Raw genomic sequence first — 20,507 nt, 5'->3', positions numbered from 1 at the left:
TGCATCTCGTCCATCCCGTATGCTACCTTTCCCGCTTGTTCGACCGGGCTTTTCCCCTGCCACGCCAGGTGGTGCTTCTCGTTCCCTCAATTCGTTCGTTTGGCTTTTCCTCCACATTTTCTCTTTTCGTCACCCGCACATCGTACACTATGGTTGTGTGTAGGTTGTGGTTCCGGTGGATCGAAAGCAGGGAACCACCAACACGACGCACATGCACAACGCGGCGTCATGCGTGTTGATTCCATCCCTTTTTGTGCTGTTAGAACAAATGATCGGGAGGGTTGGTGAGGGTGCGAGGGTTGCTTCTTGCTTTTGTTAACATGCATCGTTCGTCTGGGGCGGTGCGCAGCTCGATCCACGTTCGGACGCGTGCGATCGGTGCCTGTGCTTCCTGTGTGCCGGTTTCACATGTGGTCGTCTATCTTGCGCAGCCGGAACAGAACGGTCACAAAGCGGAAAGCGTAGTCGCAACGATCATTCGCTTTAGTTTGCTGTTTCTTATTGGTTTTGCGATCACCTTAAACCGTTTGTCACAATATTATTTTGGAATAAAATTTGACTAATGTGGATGCAAATATGAAACATACAAAAATGGAAAAATAGGTCATAATTGCACAAAAAAGTGCACGTGAACACCCCTTTCGCGGGCGAAGAATGCGAAGCGTATCGTGTTACAATACTTTCCACGTACACCCTTTCCCTTGAGCGAGCGAGCGAGCGATCGAGTGATCGTTAATAAACGTTTGATCATTTGAGGCCGCAGGAAGAGAGCTGAACGATGGCTGTAGCCAGAAAACAAAGAGAAAGGGGGTGAAAATACGGTTCACAACCCTCCACTTCACACAAAACGGTCAGCTTCTTTCAAGTGTGACGAATACGCACACACTTACACACCTTAATACGCTGTGTTTTTTTTACAGGGACCCATACAGCGACATACACACCCAACGCTATGACTGCAAACTGTGTACGGCCGTTACATTTACTTCCGTTTCTTTTTGGAACATTTGGTGTTGGTGATTGTTTTGCTCAAATTATGGCGCTCACCACTACATGGCGATGTCGAGAGGGTCAAGTGTGCTTTATGGCTTTTTTGTTTGATTTTTTATGCGTAGTTTTTTTTTACCATCCAAAAGCTGAACAGAACAGAAACAATCATGCAAACAGCGATAGAAAGAAGGCATTGCGCTGGCAGTCGGTGAAGGTCATGGTTGGTAGTGTTTTTATTTTGGTGAGTGCTGACTATATGCTGCTACATTGCGGAACAGAGAATGCCTATTTGTGTAATGTTTGGTAGGAAGCTGTGCCATAAGCAAACAACGTGATGGCACGTGATGTAGAATTGTTTACGGGGAAAGGTAATATGAAAGAAGCTGTGAAATGTTATGCCTTTTAAGGCTAAATTGTTGTAAACATCACCAAAGTAAAATAATTTATTCTTCTTTATACTGTGTACGAGACTTGTGTTCGAAATCATATCGTTACGCGTTACGATACGTTACTTTTACTAAGCTTGTTTTGCACTGGACTGGTTAAGTAATCTGTAAATGTATGTATGTTACTCCTTCAACAACCCTTTGCTAGTCACTATAATTAGCCATTAAAGCCAAAGACAAGCCAAAGATGAGCCAAAACGAAACGTTCGACAATAAAAACAACTATTATTTAACAATTTTTTCATTATCTTTATTTTTGTACATTATGTCTTGAGCCATTCTCAACCACTAACCTATATTTCATATCCCAAACAATGAAAAACAAAAAGTAATAATACCAATAATCAGCACAGCCTCAAAAGCTGCACAATTGGAATGGCGCAATAATAATGATAATAATGAAAGAAAAACAGTCACTCGCGGCCCAGCCCCGTTCAAGCCATTACAATTTGCAGCGGACCATTTCATAACTACTGCACCCGGCTGCATCCGAACGCCCATTCATAACATTGCACAGAGTGCACCGATCCCATACAATGCGATGATCTCCGTCCCCCACCGTATCTCACCTGCGCAACAGTCGATGGCTTTGGGCGACGAGAAAGATGCTACCGGCGATGCCGATCAGCAACGTGATGCCCGCGCCCGGTGTCAACTTCATCGTTGACCCTGGCAGCCACGCACTGCTGAGAAACCGATCCGCCGGCAACATTCCAACCGGTGTTTTGTGTGAAGCGTTCGTTGAAGTGTTCGCCTCTCCCTCCTGCGCTCTTTCGATGACTGCGACAGGTTGGGCTTAGTTTCGTCTACACTTTGTCGTCTTGGGGTTTCTTTTTTTTATTTGCAGGAGACAATCTCACCGGAACGCTACCCGCCTATGCTGTTATGCTGTATCGCACAACCGCAACTACACCACATTCTCCTCAGGCGTTCCTTCAGGATGGGGTATGGGAAGATTCCCAACCAGCACAGGACGTATCATCACTTTCACATTAATTGTCCATTTTCCGCACCATCAGATCGGATTGTGCGATCGCGTTTAATCGGTTTGATTTACGTTGGGGCACTGTTTCACCACACTACAAGAACCGACACAACCGAGCAGGGGAAGCTGTTGAAAGGAAAAGTGAGTTGCCAAATAGAAGTTGTCACTGTGCGCGGGAGCTTAGATAAATTACATTTCACACTGACTTGCATCTTTTTTTTTGGGGGAAGGTGAATGATTGTCATCGAACTTGGGGTTTCATGAACGAAAAAGTTAACGCTCACACGCTTTAATTAAAAGACGATTTCGTACCTCGACAAACTACAATGCATTTCATTAAAGGGTATTGTTTTTGGGTGTGTTTGTTTCAGTTTAGTTGCTTAATTCTATTAAGTTTTGAGCTTTCTGATCAAGATATCTTGTCAAGACGCGTGTTGCGAAGCATTCCCATCATAATTCAGGGGAAAAGATTTATGTCAAATCAGTTCACCACTTTGATACAGTTAATTGGATAAATTTTTCATAAAACTTTTAACGTGTTGTTTTATATTAGCATTACGGTGGATTTCCAGTCCCATTTCAAATTGCAGCTCAATTTAAGTGAAACTCAAGTGCTAGTAAAAGAAAGAAAACTGATTAGCCAAACGATTATACACGATTAGAAATATACAAATCCTCTTATCAAGCCGATAAGGCTTAGAAGCCAATCGCGCCCTCGTGATGTCATAATTGCGCTCACTCCATAAATAATGCATTCGACAAACAAAAAAAGAATTGTTATCTTTTGAATGATTTCATGTTGTATCAATGCAAGGCGAACAAAAAAAAAGGTCTGGTTTGTTTATCTTGCTGAGTGTGGAATATTCCAGTGAAATTTTTAACGAACTTAAGCCACAGATTTCAATAAAAACAAAGCCTTTTCTCTTATTGTTTTTCAGTTTTGCGTTGAATAATTGTCAAGGTACTTTGTTTGAGTAACGAGATTTCAATGTCACTTGCACACTAAACTCCTTCAGCTAATAAATTCTTCCAGCATGTGTCAGGTCGCTCATGTATGACACTAGACTTTATCAACCCTCTTCACGCATCCGCGTTTCAGTTTCATCTTGTGCTCTCATATTGTGCTGATAACACCAATCCAGCCACATACTCAGACAGCACAACACGTGATATTTGTCCATTTTAGCGCAGCCTACTATGGCAGTCGCAAACGCCAACGCAAACCTTGGGCGATAACTTGGGCTCTGTTCCCCCAAACTACACCTGATGTTACTTAACACAATCGGAAGATCACATGGTTGATGACGTCTTGCTAATATGTAGATCACTTGACGAAGTTAAGCAGTGTAAGAAGTTCAGCAATTTCTTGTTATTATCACCGAAAGATTAGGACACATTTAGAGATGCATTCTTAAGACTTCATGTCACTCTCACACTTTTCTCACAGATCACCTTTAAAACATTTCAGTACGTTTCACTACCAACAATGCAAGCGCCTTTGCTTACGGTACACACCGGATTGGGGACTGTTTCCTAAGGCAGCCGCCCCAGCACCGTGCATCGGAAGTTGTTCAGTGTCCTCGTGTGGAACGGTTGCCTCTAGTCTCCGGCCCAAACGGCCCAAAGTATCTCGCACTCGTACCTGCGCTTATCTATTTCCTCCCCGTACGTGATTGCACATTATCACCAACAACCTTTCCCTCCAACCAAACACACACACACACATGCTCTCAACCGTCGCAACCTCCAACACAAACGCACAGCCCAACGCAGGGTACGTTGTCATTGAAGCGCACCGTTACTAATTGGCTTCGCATACAAATTATCACTTCGAGCACGGTACGTCACTGCAGCAGCAGTAGCAGCAGAAGTAGGTTGTCCAGAGTGGATAGAAGCCGTGTCTTCCCGATTTTATAGATTTATTTTTGCAACGTTTTGTTTGTACAGACGGGTGTAACAACCACAACCTTGCCCCGTCGATCGAACCACACAGACTGAGGTTGACCGGGGCTGCCGAATACCGAGCGAGTGGCATGATTTAAGTCAGCCGGGGCGGGAGCGCGTTTGGGGCTGGCCAGGGAGAAAGGCCGATGGTCAAGCCGGATCGCAGAGCAGATCGAGCATGATATGTGGCTTCGGGGTGGCTTTTTCTTCCCTCAGTTGACACCGGCTCCGACATCTGGCTCTTTCTCACGTGCTACGATTTATATGCATTCGGATCGAACCAGACGTAACCGCGCTCTCCCTAAAACAAAAGGAAAAACAAACACAACGCAACCCTCTCGAACAAAGGTGTCCGTTTTCGATTGTGGCTTTGCCCATTTCTTTTGCATTAATGCTTCCTCCCAACTCACAGCCTGCTTGGCCCACTTGGTGGGGACTGGTTTTTGGGCGTTGTTGATTGAACTGTTTATGTGCTGTCATAAGTGTCCACTGCCGGCACATAAATGGACCCCCATTCAGTTGATCTCAAGGTACCCCTTTTCCTTTTTTTTAAAGCACCAAAAATCGCATCTAACTGCGACAAGTGAATGCTTCCGAAAAGAAACATGGACACACACACAGACACATACGGACATACACGCAGCAGTTCCAATTTTCGCTTTTAATTGGGTTTGGAAATGAGCGAAAGTGTGTAGCATGTCCCGGCATGGACGGTGGAAGGCAACAGTTTTGCGTGCAGTTGGGCCATTCGGAAACGAAAAAAGGATCCAACACACCAACCGAAGAGTAAATGGAGCTTGTCCGAACAATTGATAACTGGTCCCGTGGAGGAGCAGTACATGCGAGAGAAAGGAGGATGAGCGGTGTAAAAGGTAACAGCAAACATAACTTTTGATCTCGTTCACTACATAACGCACCACGGGCAGAGAAATGGGTTCCATTTGGTTTGGCACAAACGCTGGACATCGTGTGTGTGTGTGTCCAGAGGCAGAGGGAAACGATTCGATTGTTTTTGCTTGTAAGCGTTATGCTACGATTGTCGGGGAGGGGGGAGGTTTTAGGCTTGGCCCACGATACGTTTAGTTTGTATCATTGAGATATTGGAGTTGATACAACGTGCCTGGGTGTAATTAAAAGCCCTACCTTGGGGTGTTGATTGATTTGGTGGAGAAAACATCATGTGGATGGATGATAAAGTGATGAAGGTTTTAGGGTGAGACGTGATAATGAAGTTATGTTTGGAAATGTTACAACAATGTTTGTACAGGTTTAGTTTTCAATTCATGAGCTTCATGAGGATATTGTATATTTCGAACCACTTTAATGGACAATCAATGACTTTCATCAATAGTTTGGTTTTTTAATGAGACATCTTTAATGAGTAGGATTAATTGCTCTATTTTGAGGTTAGCTATTGACATAATGGTGCTAGTTTTGTTAGCCATTGGAATTAGAATTTAAATCTCGAGCTCATTATGTTGTGGCCTCTTGTGGCTCCAAAACTGTGCCAAAATGAAATCAAAATGAACAAATATTGAAATTAAATGAAAATGCATTTAAGAACACTTAATAAAACACTTTAATAATAGCTGTTTTTGTGCAAGCCAAGCTTAATAGCCAGCCTCTTAAAGCAAGTGCTCTGCACACAAATCCTTCTATCTTTTCGCAATCGATTTAATAGCGCTATTAAATAAGCCAATCTCATCGCCACCGCCATTTTTCGCTAAAAAAAAGCCAACCACCAAACTAGCCACTTCCATCGAGATATTGCAACGCACTCGCAACCGTGGTGATGCATTAAGCGGTCCCGAGTGCTTTATGCATCATCTTCAACACCGGAACTCCATCAACCATTGCGACGGAAGTCACGATTTGACCAGAAGCTCATAAATCTTCCTCTACCGACTGCGCTGTCACTTGACTTCGCATCGCATAAATCGATAAGTGCAACTGGCGATATGCAAACGAGAGGCTGGGTGGGCTCTGAATGTTCACGGGTTTAACGAAGAATGGTGGCACTGGCGTACAAGCTGTATAAAAAAAGCCCTGGATGATGATGGTGATCGAAAACCGAGCCAGCCCGAGGAGACGACCGTGTGAATGTTCAAACGACCCCGGTGGTGTGCAAAGTTTGGAAACGATGGATCTTGTGTGTGTGTGTGTGTGTGTGTGTGTGTGTGTGTGTGCATCTTTAACCTCCAGCTTCATAAAAGGGGAAATAAATGTTTTGCTTGCTGCTACCTACCTTAGCTTTTCCCGGCGCCGCTCATAGTCCGGCTGGTTGGCGGTCAGCTTCTCCAGTATCAGCCGGTACTGGCGCAGTTTATCACTAAAGTTGGACAGTTCGATTAGCATTTTTTTGTCGTTGGTGTTTTGCTTTCGGTGGTTTTGGGTGCGAATGATACGGGTCAAACCCCAACGGGCCTACGAGATGATGCGGTCCGTTGCGTTGCTTAAAGCACAAAAACCGCTGTCAGAACTGTGAACTGTGGATTGCGAACGTGCGACTTCACTTTTCACTACGCGCTTGCACGGGAAACTCATTTTTCGTTTGCTAACTGAAAGGAGGGGAACATGCATGTTTGTGTGAGTGAGACAGATTCACACGACTTATTAGGTGAAGAAAAACAGAATCGTTTTAATTTCGCGCGCGCAACTTCTTCTAGAATGCAGTTTCATGGCACAGCGCCTAAAGTTATGCAATGTGCATGTTACAGATTTAGTTTTTTCCATGTTGAACGTGCACATTGTTTTTGGTGTAGAAAGATGGCATGGATAAATGTTTTAAATAATTGTAGTATATTCTTCTCTATAAATAATTATTGTTTTATTTTTGTTACTCAAGTAACCTTTGTTGAAAACCTTGTTGAAAAAAGGATTCTAAGAACAACCTGATCATAATTAAACTTTCAAAATTACCCATAGATATACAATTTTGTACTGTATTCTACCAAAATGTAAGGAATAAGTTATATTTGCGTTAAGCAATTCATGTGTTTTACTGGTTAGTTTGATTTCACAATCCCATGTAAGAATCCCTGGATACATTACACTGCATAACTTTAGGTGCTATTCACCCGGGACACAAACCACAGAGATAGAATTATTTGTCTCCATTTGTGTATCACTTTTTAATATAGATGTTTTTATTTTAATTGTATTAAATCCCTTTCAATACCGTTCCCTTCTTATGCACTCTTCACTTTTTGTCATCACTGCACTGCATATTACATTTTCCACACAATCGCACGGCACGTGCTGTTAACCACTCGCACACCTTCAATACATTGTTTCGCCTATTGCTATCGAAACGTAACACATGCTCTGGAAGTAGCCCACACAATACGATACGTTCTATTTAACCACTGCTAACACCACTATCTACCAAGGAAGCGACTCCCCCTGCTGTCACCACTGCATTGTACATTCCTCCACGCAGGGCACCCGGGGCATGTAAATGACCGCATAATGTAGGTGCAATAACCACCAGCAACCACCCGCCCGGGATGGAACGTACACTTCGAAAACGCGGGTGTACATGAACCTTACTGTGCCGAAATTAAAGAACCGCGCCGATCATACCCACCCGGGCACCCGTTGGCTATTAACACCGAATTACTGTGCGTGGGAGGTAGCGCACGTAGACGCGCTGGTACATGGCAGCTCTCATCCTCAATTTCACGTACATTTCACTGTCCATCACCGTCACTCACCCCTTTGAGTGAGGGCAGCCTTGTGTGCCACTTTGTGAGCGATACGATTTTTCAACCCTTATTATTCTCGAGCGTCGCCTTTCATTTGCGAATCGCACAAATCGCGCACCCAGGGGCGACGATTAGCAATTTTCTCACGTTTTCGTCACGAGCAAGTGAATAAAAAAAATGGGAGCTGCTAACCATCCAACATACACACACACACACATTGCCGCCTTCATTCAACGAGGGGCTTAAGCCACTTTGAGACAACAAGAGACTAAATGCAGACGCTATCATGCAGCAGTAGTTGCGAAGTAAAAACCCGAGCTCTAACAAAACTATAAAAGAAATCGCAATGAAAAATCTATCTGATTTTATTTTACTCGCTTTTTTTCTTCTCTCATTCGGCTCACTCGCACACGACACTGAGTGGTGCAACGACGGGACCAAAGCGGCCGGGCAAAGAAACCACCTCTAAATTGCAATAATGAGCCGTAGTAAAAGAGGTGACCGCCACCGCGACGCGGCGAACAAATTGCACCCAAGGCGGTGGCCTTTTGAGCAAAGGAAGCAGAAGAATGGGCGGCAAAAAAGAGAGAGGCCTGTGAGATGGATTTTCCAAGCCCGCAAGGGGCCTTTTGGTGCCTTCATTCATCACTCCAAAAACCAGAACGGTGCGGTGGTAAATGATCGAGATCACTCGCGGAGGGTCACAACCTTCACAGCATCGTTTCGTTTTTGAGACGCGCCCGGTGTCCAACATTTCGGGCCACGGTGCCTCCCCGCTGACATCGAACGTTACCGTTAAGACCGGTAAGGCCGGTAAGGCCGGGAGAGTTCACTTGGGAACTGGAGTAACGCCGAGGTACGATCGTATCAGCCAATTGCACTGTCAGCGTCGCATCATCACATCACAGCAAGACGAAGAGCTTCATCAACCCCAAAAAGCTATTTCTTAACGAGAGATTAACTTCCGCACTATTTCACCGGTTCACGTGCGCATGTGTTTGATCACTACCGCTGTCAGATGTTTCCAAGACAGAAAGGTTAACAAGCGAACACAAACGCATAGAATTCAGTACACGGAAGATGCTTCACGCAACAACAACCACCCCGTGCGAAGCTTCGCTTTTGCGTGACACGTTTATCTTTGACAGGCTGTCTGCACGTCCGTCTTTATCTTGCGGTTGTCGCGATCGCATACACTCGCGAGCCCCTGGGAATGCAACGGGGTTGTCATGTTCTCGAACCTTATCATGTAGAAGAATGCTCACATACACAACGGTGTGTTGCGGAAGTCTCCCTGTCACACTATCCAAGTTGAAGGTTACGGTGTGCGAGAGAGATTGATCACACATCAACACTGATCAACACCGAGCATTGCTAATTGATCGATAATGCGGCGATCGCTCAATGCTGACGTTAAGATAAGCAGTTTTTATGTGTAAGTTAGCTGAAATATATCTGAACTGGTTTGGCCAAATTCACACTAAAACATTAGAAATTCCGTCCAAGTGACGTTTGGCTTTGCACACACTTGACACTCATTCGTTAAGCTTGACGTCACTTGACGCACACTTTCGCATTTGTGATCCTCACTTGATCCACTTGATCCCTTTCGGCAGAGCCACCAGTACCGCACTCACAACGCCACACTAAACCTTCCCTGCTTGGTTTTGTTTACCTTTTCCTTCAACACTTTCACGCTCGGGCGAACTGTTATCAACAAACAAAAAAAAAAGGCTCGAGCTTTTCGTACCTTAGTTCGTGTTTCACGTGTTGCCGAAACACTTGTGACGAAAAGAGAAGTAAAAAAAATAGGTAAAATAAACTAACACCGCCCGCACACTCGAAACACGCGTCAGTGCCGGCGAACAACCGAGCAGCTTCTGGGGCGCGCGCACTTTTCCAAAAACCTTCCAACCCGGGGACCGGGTTGCCGTTTTTCCCTCGCTCGCTCGCGCCACGGTACGATCGCGCGGTACGATTGGCGATAGGGTAGGGATGTGAGCTTGCGGCTGCTGGTCTGGTGTCAGTGTTTTGGGCAGGGCAAGACGGTTTATTAGCGAGCCTGGATGCGAAAAAGATGATATGGCACTGTTAGTACTGCCGTGTGTTTGCCGTATGTAGAGCAGATAGCGCTGTATTGGTGAAGGGTACCAATTTTTTTGGGGGAAGATAACACAGCAGCACAACCTTCTTTCGCAGCAGGCGACGAAGCGTTTTGTTCTACATGTGTCTCGCTCTAAGAGTGCGAATGCAAACAAGAGAAATGAACCGTTCCGCTTTGCCTGGAGGTAACGCCGTTGGTAAGCAAAGCTAGTCCGTTAAGCGGCACCTGATAGAATGGGAGAAATGAGAAATCTACCACAGGCACGGCCAGGCCAGTAACAACCATTAGTACATTCCCGAGCAATTAGGCAAAGGTAAAGGCATTTGGCCCGATTGCTAGGTCTCCTCTCTCTCTCTTGCTTGCTTCGCTCCCTTTCCCCCGTCAACCGCATTGTTTCAACATGGTCACGGCCACTCGACGGCCTGTGTACAGCATGTAGTTAATCATGTACCGCTGTGTATCGCAGCCCTTCCACACACGCACACATTCTCTCTCCCTCTCCGCGTGCTGTGCAAATAAGATGATGCTTTTCATCTTCTCAGCGTGAAGATGTAGTTAAATACTTGTGAGCGGGTGTGTGTGAGGTAGTAGTAGGTTAATAGTATCTGCGTGTTATTGGATTAGCTGTACACAACACTTCCACACTCTCCATCCCTTTGCGCCTATCCTTCGCTCATGTGCACCACTGACACTTAACCGACTTTTCCAAGCTCTAACGATGACGTGATCGTGTTGTTGTTGTTTTGGGGAAGAGAAGCGTGCAAAAGCTACACGAAACGATCCGTGAAAGTGAATTGTAAATCACTTGGGTGGCTGGGGAGAAGGTGGTTTGGTTTGATTTTTACGTTGCATCAGATGGCTTTCGATGGTTTGAAGCTGTGCCCTTTGGATAGATGACAAAATTGGGTGTAAAGGAATGCCGATAGCACTTACTTTTCGGGGTTTGATAATGATTTTTGTTAGAGGTTTTACGACTACAACTAGACGAGCTTTAATCAAATATTTCCATGTTTTTGGTAAACAGATACTCTCTTTTAGTGTATTATAGTTTGATTGATGCTATGTTTTGCCTTTGATAAAGGAATAAAGGATAAAAGAAGGAATTGATACTGATATTTGAGTTCAAAGTAGTTAAAATTAATCAAAAAGCAACTATCTGCAACAATACATTAGGAAATTTAATTACTTGCTTGGGTTGAATCTATTCAACCGGTTCAAATATATTTGGAACATAGTTGAGAGCCTTGGGAAAATTACAAAAATATAGATAATTCCTGTGAGCATTGAACTATGATATATAAACGTGCTAAGTAAGAAGCCTTTCGTAATGTAAGTAACTTAATTGATTTGGTGTCTGATAAATTAAGCAATAGCCCATTATGTATTGCCATTTAATTGAAAATTCAAACCACTCAACATCTGTTAAATGATAAAAATAAAGTACGCAATAAACTACCCTGAAAACTATGTCACTTAAAAAAGGTAAGAAACAGAATTGAGCAGTAACAATCGGCCTAAATGTTTCCTCAATAACTGTGCTGTAACAGCGATTAAGAAGAATAGCTTACTCAATTCTTTGAAACCTCCCCGTCGGGCGAAAGGTCGATTCTTGAGCTTCAATTAAAAATTCCAAAACAATTAAATATAACCCATAACTGGGTACAACGAGCAACAACAAGAAAATCGCCACAAACACACTCACACACCCACACAAAAGCACGCAATGATGAATTCCTACATCATAAACTATTAAGTTTACAGCCGGCACATTAAAGGCCGGCGCGGAAAATTAAATCAAAAGCGGGATACATCATCATTATCAGCATGACGGCGACCCTTTCCCTTTGCGCGCAGCTTTTCAGGGTTACTGTCGGGCGAGGACGGATGCAAGCTGGCTTGTAAGCTTAACGACTGCTCCAGCACACCGGGCGACAGATTGTGTATTGTGTCTCCCCCGGAGAACGTCCGTAGATGAGACGTGGGAAAGTAAATTGCCCAAGGCACCCCCGAAGGTGGGAGAATCAATTACAATGGGTGGAACAAACACAACAAAAAATAAGCACGACCGGAACGACGGTCGAACGCAAATTAGACTTACGCGATGCGTGTGCTGACTGAGTTGACGCAGCAGGGAGAAGCGCAAAGATTCTGATAAGAGCACACGATAGCAACTGCCTGTGAGTTGTCGGCGAGTTTTTGTGTGTGTTGTAGCCCTTTACTTAGCAAAAGGTTGTGCGTCCTGTACGTAGGGTTTAATCTCGCGCTACTAATCAATCGGTGCCGTTGATTATGAGGCAAAATGGAGCGTTAGTTTTTCGTATCCGTTTTCGCTCTCGTCCACCGTGAGGCGGGTTGTTGGGCATAAAAAGCTCTCCCTTAGCTGAGCTTAGCATCCAATTTGAAGTCCACAATCGATGTGTAATGCCCGCTGAAACTGAAGCACCTAAAGTGGGTGGCAGGGTTATGGCATCGTGCAATGAAACGTACCCTAATTGGCTGTGTGTGTGTGGCGAAGTAGCGGTGTAGTGGCGATTTTTCTTTCATCTTACCACCCCTTTTTGCTGGGGTCGCTTTTCTTTCAAGCTAATAGAGCGAGAGAAAGAAAAAAGCATAGCTTTGTTTTTGGCGCGTTTTCACAAATTCCACTCAACGTCACTCACTGGGCGAAGGTGATTTTAAACAGTGATGGGACACATCACGCTTACGCAAAGCTGGCACATACATTCACACTCAACCGACCGTGATGGACTTCCCCGAACACGGAATTCAATCTCACGTAAGACACACGAGGAATTTATTTCATGAGTGCCGCATGGTTTAAAATTTATAATTTATTTTGATCGCTTGAGACTTTTAAAATACCAAAAAGGGTCATAAATATTGCCTAAAACTAGGCGCCAAACAGTAACCGATCGCTTCTTTAAAACTCGATATAAAACATACCCACCTACCTTTTTCATTTTCGTATAAATTAAGAAGGTGTGAAGTAATGTTTACGTCTTGTAATTCGCCCATCATTCAGCTGTGTGTCAAACACGAGCCCCGCATGGATAGCGCCGCCATCACCATGGTAACCGTGGCGCAAAGTTTCACTCTCTTTCGCCGCTCCGCAGCCGTTCCGATTGGCACGAGTGAGTACGGAGCGTCAGGCTCAGCACATCTCATCTCACTGCGCTCCGCTCCGAAGTCCGTTCAGGCGCGCGTAATTGGCAGTGGTCACGTGGTTGTTTTGTGGCGTTGCTCTGCGCTTATCGCACGCCGGCGTTGTGATTACGCGCACCATGCGCTCCTGGTAGCGATGTTGAACGAGAGAAAATACACTATATAGCGCTGTAAGACCTTGATTAGCAGCTCCGAGTGTGTGCGTGTGTGTTTGTTGGGGGTCTGCCTCATGCACGTGTGTAAACAGTTTCATATGGGGGAGAGAACAAAGCTTTCGCTTGTAGCGGATGATGAGGGAGGCTGACAACGGGCTACAAATTTAACACAAACTGAGAAACGTGTAATAACAAAAAGGGCGAGAAGGGAGTCAAGGGCTCCGAACGGGTGTGGAGTACGATGATCTAAAAATAGAAAAAAAGGCTCGAGCTGTTTGTTGTTTTGCTGATAGTAGATTGAAAACTTAAAAGCTTCAGTGGGGTAATGTTACGTTTAATGTAATACAAATACACATCTCGCCAGACTTTTGTGGCATTTTGTGAACGGAACTCAACAGAACAGTATTGATCGTTGTTGCCCTTCAAAGCTCTAAAGTTTTCAATCTACCCACCGGTACGCAAACACGTACACCGCCAAAGGGAGATATTTTTGATTGAATTTCAAATCGCACGGATTTGTTTTGCCCACCCAAAAAAAGTGAGCAAAAACATGTCACTCGTAACCCTGAAATGCGACCTAACCCGGGCAAAAAAAAGGAAGGAAAGCTCCAAAGACGAGCAAACCGTTCATTTCCCAACCGATGGCAAGAGGGATGTAACCATCCGATGGCGAGATTTATGAGACTCATAAATAGACGAGGATGTTCAACAGCTTAAGCCATGGCATGGATATGTGTACCGTAGACTTTAACATTGGCGCTGCAACTCGAGGCGGTTGTTTTTCGCGCGCACGTTCCATTCGTACGTACAGGCATGTTGTTTTATGATTTGCTTTGCTCGCGAGCGGTTGTATTTTCGTAGCATAATGGGTTATATCGTTAAGGGGCCTGGTAGATATTTGTCCGGGGGCTTTGGCGGAATGTGTGTAACGCACCGAAGTTGGCGCCATATGGAAGCGAAGGGTAATAAAATAAAGCGATTGGTTTGTTGTGTTTGTCGAAGTCAAGTGGTTGGTACTAATTGTGTTGTAGAGCATTCATTTAGAAGCTTCTGAGTTAGGGGATTTGAACACATGCTTTGGGAGTATGATGAGCATGAAACCGCTGGACCTTGTAGTACAGTTTAAACAAGATATTTTATGATAAAGAGTTCCCTACAGATATATAAAATATTATTAACTTCAGCATTAAAATCAAGTTACTAACAAATCTTTACAAAAAATAGAATCAACTAAAACCTTATTCAATCAAACCGATTTAAATATTTTTCCAGGAATATGTAAGAAAGCATAGAAAAGAATAATTTAATTGAAAGGAGCAACACATCTGATTGCGAACAAACAATTCCACCGCTCTGCCAAATTCCTACATTCCCGGTGCCGAAATCACGCGAAACTCATTAAGAAGTTTGCCGATTTCATGACGTAAGCAACCCCTTGCTGGTTCGAACCGTACACGAAGCAATGGCTCCCCACCAGGCGAGCCACCCAGCAGGATATTATGTCCTTGGAAATAAAAATAAATTATCATAGTCCTTGGGCTAGGTAGTTCTTTGGCTTCTTCCCCGCTGGCCCAAACAAACAACTCCGCCTGTTAGCATCCCCTGCGTCGACGTCGCTACAAAAAGTGCCAACCATCTTCGGCGTCAGGGAACAGTCTCCCCTCGAGCCAGCCAGTCGGTTATGTTGTTCGATTTGTGTGGGAAAATTTTTACCAACCGCTCGACACCAGCGGCCAGGCCAGCAGGAGCACACGCAGCACTGTAGCTCCCGGTGTGGTGTGGTAAGCCATCGACAGTGGCGGGATATTTTTATTCGCTTTATTTTTAGCCCACACACGCACACATGCCTGCTAGCATAAAATAGAGAGCACACACAGCTTCCGCTTTCGGTCACGTTTTAATGTGTAAGTAGGAGCGTGTGTGTTTTATGTTTCAGGAAGCGTTTGTCGACTAGCTGGATGAATGAAATAGAGCAGTTTCAAAAGAAAAAAAAGGAAGAGTTTTCTGCACATGCTTTCCCTTGGCGCAGAACTTCCGCGTGTGTGTGTGTGTCTGTATTTTTGTTGAAGTGGAGAGAAAGAGAGAATTTGCCATTCCCGAATAAACACGTGACAGGTCGAACGGTGAGTCAGACGACACAGATCCGCCACAAATTCGCCACCATGGTCGATGGCCCGACGAGAGCGATGCATCGCAGCTGCGCATGGTCCGTACGCAGCATGAAGCGGTTTCGGACACGGGGTAGGAACATAATCTCAGTCACTGTTGATACCAGCTTCCGTGTTCGGTGCAGTGTGCATCAAGATGAACGTTTTAGAGTGGCTTTAATTTGGTGAAAAACGGATTTTAATTTGATTTTTCCTACGCACGCAAAGTGAAACGTGAACGCGCTGTTGTGCAGATTGCATACCCTGCGGGCGGTTTTGTTGTGAACCGGTTAGCAGACGGCAGTCCGTCTGTACGGCTTGCTCACTGCGGTGAGCAGAAAGTGAGTGTTTCAAGTGATGCTGTGACGAAATAAAGCTCCTAAAGAGGAGAAGCCTTTCTTCCGCTTGTGTCTTTATGTTTTGTATATTTATTTAAGAGAGGTTTCCTCGAGTCCTGTTGATTACACTCACAAAGCGGTCGCACTGCCTTCAACAGATGGTGAGTGAGGCGTGAGATGAGCAAGTGAATCCACGGTGTGCCGTACCCCCGGTTTTAGAACAACTCTCGGGTATCGACTCTCGGCGTGTGATAAGAACGAACCGTACACCGAACGGGCCCAGCATTCGACTGTTTGCCTTCGTTCAGTTCGGTTTAGCAGACAAAGCAGCAAGGCCGTTCGAATACCGGAGGGTGGGTGTACCAGTGTACTTCCCCGGCTCGGTTGAGGGATTTCCGTCCGTTTCAGAAAAAGGGTTACCACCGGTTGTTGTGCCATAAGCGTGTTTGGAAATTGGAAATCCAGCGGCGAACGACTCAGTCGCCTTCGAACGGTCAACCGGTGCGCACGTGCTTGAGCATTTGTATTGGTCCGCGCGGTGTTTTATATCTTCCCCTCCTCTGCTACGAGCAAAACGTGTCCACCGGGGCCGGGTGTATCAGTCTGTTTGTGCGCTATTAAAAGTGTTTTTGTTTCTACTTCTAATTGCGTGTGTGTCAGCGGTTTGACGTTTGAAAATTTGTTGCAATAAAATTGCACCTGCTGTGGCTGCTGTGTGCAGGACGGGCTAGAGCACCTTGTAACACAAACACACACACACGCGCGAGGCAGGTGTGTGGATGTAAACGGTTAAGCTTTGAAAAGCGAAAGCACGCACTCCAGTACTCGATGTGACAGATAGTGAAGTGTTTTGTCGTTTCAGTTCCGCAACAAAACCGCAGAGGTGCCAGGTGCATTGTGATCTGTTCTACATTTCTTTACAGTGATTTCTAAGCAGGCGTTTGTGTGTTTGAATTTAAATAAGTTGCTCATTAGCTTAGCGAAACTTTGACGTGACCTTTCCCGTCGGCGTTAACAGTGCTTGGTGGATGTGCGACGGCGTTTAATACGGGGCCAATCGCCACCGATTACTTCATTTACGCACTCATCAACTAAGCCCATCGCGACAGCCGCACATCAGCGGGCCGTCGGGCTGTACTAACGCTGATAAGCGCAATATCGGAATCGAATGATTCCGCAACAATTACCATCAGCTGTGGAGTAGACCTCGCTCTCCCATCTTCCCCCGGCTCTATCCCTCGCCAAGTCGTTGGTTGCTGATACTGATTAGGGCTATTGCTCTAGTGCCGCTCCGCGGAGGGTTAAAGTGTGCTGTGCTGTCGGCCCTTCAAGTACGCGTGATCGTGCAACAAAAGCGTGCGGAAGTGAATAACCCTGGCTGTGCAATAGTGTATTTGTTTGATATTGAGTAGCTGTGTTTAAGCGTGCGTGTGTGTGTGTGTGTGCGTGTGCGGTTCAGCCACGCGGTTCACTTGCGTGCTACGAGCGGGCTAAAGGCACGCACCGAAAAACACAAAACAAAAACAAACCCGCGCACACCGAAGCTACCCGGTCGGACTGCCGTTGGAACAGGGTGAACCGGTTCACCTGGGTGAATCCCACCCGAACGTGTGGTGTGGTGACTGCATCTCTCACCTGCCTGCCGCCGTAGAAGAGCTTTGCGGTTTTTGGGTTTTGGCTTTCGGGCAAGGCGTATGTGTGTGACGGCGCACACACATTCCAATGTAAGTTTTGTGTAATGAAAACAAAAGTAGTTCTGGTAAGCCATTAGAAAAGGGGATTGTTGGTAATGGGAGTTTGTACAGGTGGTTTATAGCTGGTGTTGTTTGTAGAAGTGGGTTGTATTTGTATTTGTAAGCTTACACAGAATCGTTAGATCACACTATGAGCTTAGATCTTGCTTATAGCAAGGTACAAGTTTATTATTTGTATTTTGTATTTGTATATCGAGTATATAATTTCCTACATCTTCTCATAACAAAATAGAAAAGAAAATAGTAATTTATAAGTAAAAGAATTACTAAAGATACTTTACACAAAGGAATATATTTAATTGAAACATTGGATTACTAAAAATCCAATTTGGATACTAAAAATAATCTAAGTTCTGTCTTAGATGTGTGGGGAGATTGTGGAAATTATCTAAACTCTTGAACTACAAAAAGATATAAAGTAAATAATTCCGTCAAGAATCTTGAAAGATTATTAGCAAAGTTTTGAATTTAATAAACTAAAGTGTGGTATTACACAAGTTCCATGTAATCTGTGAATCTTTGAAAGCGTTTTGTTAGTGTAATTGGTGTTGCTCGCTGTAGGCATTCGTTATTGAATAGAGAAAAGGGGATTTTCCGCAACCTAAATTACTATGATTGCTATTGTGTAAATCACAAAAGCCGTGTTGTTTATATTCTATCGACATTTGAACACATGGTGCGAATTCTTCACATGTTTAACTTATTTTTGTAGGTACTTGAACAAATAAAAGCATTTAAACAGTGTATAACAAACACGTGCAGTTATTGCATTGCCAAAGTGCCTTGCTTTACTTGCGAGAACTAGTGATTTTTAAGAGGAAATATAAAATGAGATTTTATTTTCAAACTTTCAATCGGAAAATGGCGAAAACAATTAAATATTGTATTCAAGGTATAATTTACCTAGATATTCATTTTTTGCCATTGAGTTAGTTATCTATTTTTATACAATAATAGACCATGTTTTTCAATACATAAAGAACAATAGTAGCAAGTGATTCAAAAATGAAATCCAAGGTAACTTTTATAATATAGCCTTATCGAAGGAAATATTTTATAACGCTCATTATACTGTGATTAATAAACAAAACACGTGATTCATTGTGAAAAAGCGACTGCTTCTATAAAACAAGGTTCACTTAAACACTCACAAACCCGCTGCACAACTACCGGATACCTTCAAATTGCCCCTAGCGAAATGCAATCACGGCATGAAAACAATTTAGATTCACAATCTAACAGCACCACTAGACCCTTGCGGTGTGAATACCATTTGCAGTGCAGCTATCACGAGCTCTGTGTCACAGACAAAGCTTCCCCTGTGTGTTCGTTTTGTTTTCATCGTCGTCTTCTTCTTCTTCTGCTAGTCAAATCATGCTGATCATGAACGGGTCATGAATCACTTCCACTGATGGACACTGAGGAGGAGACGTAGGAAGCACAAGAAGCTGTGACCGTAACAGCAATGATTTAATAAGTAATGGGGTGGCGAGCCGAGGGCATTTGTGTATCGCATTAGGAACAATTTTCAAATTATGGGTAAGGCAGGTTGCTCTGTTTGAGCAAAAGATTAAAGCACCGGTATTTTACAAGCTAAAATGGTGTCGCTTGTTAGCATAAGAAGATTTGCACAAGCAGAACGATAAATCTACTGCCGCAAAATTCAACAAACAGCGTTATTTTCAAGCACATGTTTTCAATTATACCATAAACAGATCGTCCTCGTCGGTTTAATTAATACCGATGCAGCCGTCGGCACAAGTGCACACGCGTGACTGTTTAGTATCTGATTTTATCCCAACCACCCAGTTGCACCACTATCCATCATCTGTCCCCACGCTGTACATTGTGGTTACAGAGCAGTGAGAAAAAGCTTCAACACAAGATGCATTTACCAATCATCCATTTGGTATTGGGATGTTCGCTAGCCGTAATCGATCTTTAACCGTGACAATGTACGTGACATTGCGGGCTTGATCGGCGGGCGAGCAGCAGCAGCAGCATGTCCTCCGAGCCGGGTGGAATCGATTTGTTTTGGGAAATGCTAAAAATAAATCTCAATTTCACGCTGCCGTTTTTCTGACAGCATTCTCTTTTGGTTTTAAGGCAAGAAAAACGATTCCCTATGGCTAGCGGCATGCATCAATTCAACCACGCAAGTATGCTGGAAGCTTTTAGGGGAAATTATATGTAATGTTTGTCATTATTGGTACGTTAAAAGCATCTGAACACATGACATTGTCATCAGCTATCGCATTTCAATTAGAGCGACCACCATTGCCACTTTGTTGCATGCAAATGTGCATTCGCGTGCAGTGTCAATCATTGATGACAGTTGCTGCTGGTTAGCTTATGCATATTGATATCAGCTGCGACAACATTATATAAAGAAATATTAGCGAATGAATTGCAATTGAGTCGTTTGAAAGCTCGTTGCCTCTATTTACCTTAAACGGGTGACATTAATTTAACACGAGACTGCTTTAGCTTCTAAGCTCTAATCCACCAGCACAGGGAAAACATTGAAACGAGAATTGAAATAAAACCATTGTTTAAGAGCAGTAGGATATATAAAACGGGCAAATCCTACCCGATTTCTGGTGCTGCTCGGTGTATAATCTCTGGCATTGCTTCCACTTCCCACAGTGCTTGAATCATACCGCCTTCCCTCGATTCACCCCTTCGTTCACGTTCATATCAGTACGCTTTAGTCTCACCCCTTACCGTACGGTAGACTGTACCAACAAACACGACCACGACCAATTGGTTTCAATTCGT

The 20,507-nt window shown here is 44.2% G+C and overlaps 2 protein-coding genes across 17 annotated transcripts in view; one reads left to right on the top strand and one right to left on the bottom strand.

The window, feature by feature from the left end:
• Window positions 1-9,949, bottom strand: part of LOC120947705 (uncharacterized) — a 43,133-nt gene extending 33,184 nt beyond the window's left edge. For 6 of the 13 annotated variants that reach the window (XM_049607260.1, XM_049607265.1, XM_049607269.1 and 3 more), the window contains exons 1-2: window positions 3,874-4,028; window positions 2,006-2,547 (exon numbers count right to left, since the gene is read on the bottom strand). In XM_049607260.1, the coding sequence (XP_049463217.1) occupies window positions 2,006-2,148 (143 nt within the window). In that variant the 5' untranslated portion in view covers window positions 2,149-2,547; window positions 3,874-4,028. Of the gene's footprint in view, window positions 1-2,005; window positions 2,548-3,855; window positions 4,033-6,610; window positions 6,924-9,744 lie in introns of those variants that run through there. The other 7 variants (XM_049607274.1, XM_049607275.1, XM_049607266.1 and 4 more) reach the window with 6 other exon arrangements.
• Window positions 9,950-16,237: 6,288 nt separating this feature from the next.
• Window positions 16,238-20,507, top strand: part of LOC120948705 (feline leukemia virus subgroup C receptor-related protein 2) — a 38,067-nt gene continuing 33,797 nt past the window's right edge. Inside the window, exons 1-2 of one of the 4 annotated variants that reach the window (XM_040365339.2) lie at window positions 16,238-16,328; window positions 16,838-17,699. The gene's annotated coding sequence lies outside the window, so the exon portion shown is untranslated. Of the gene's footprint in view, window positions 17,700-20,507 lie in introns of all 4 variants that reach the window. The other 3 variants (XM_049607290.1, XM_040365340.2, XM_049607289.1) reach the window with 3 other exon arrangements.

Source organism: Anopheles coluzzii, chromosome 2, assembly GCF_943734685.1.
Source record: "Anopheles coluzzii chromosome 2, AcolN3, whole genome shotgun sequence".
In the NCBI taxonomy this organism is placed as follows: Eukaryota; Metazoa; Arthropoda; class Insecta; order Diptera; family Culicidae; genus Anopheles; species Anopheles coluzzii.
The sequence above is the reverse complement of the archived record's forward strand: the minus strand, read 5'-3'. Positions and strand labels throughout refer to the sequence as shown.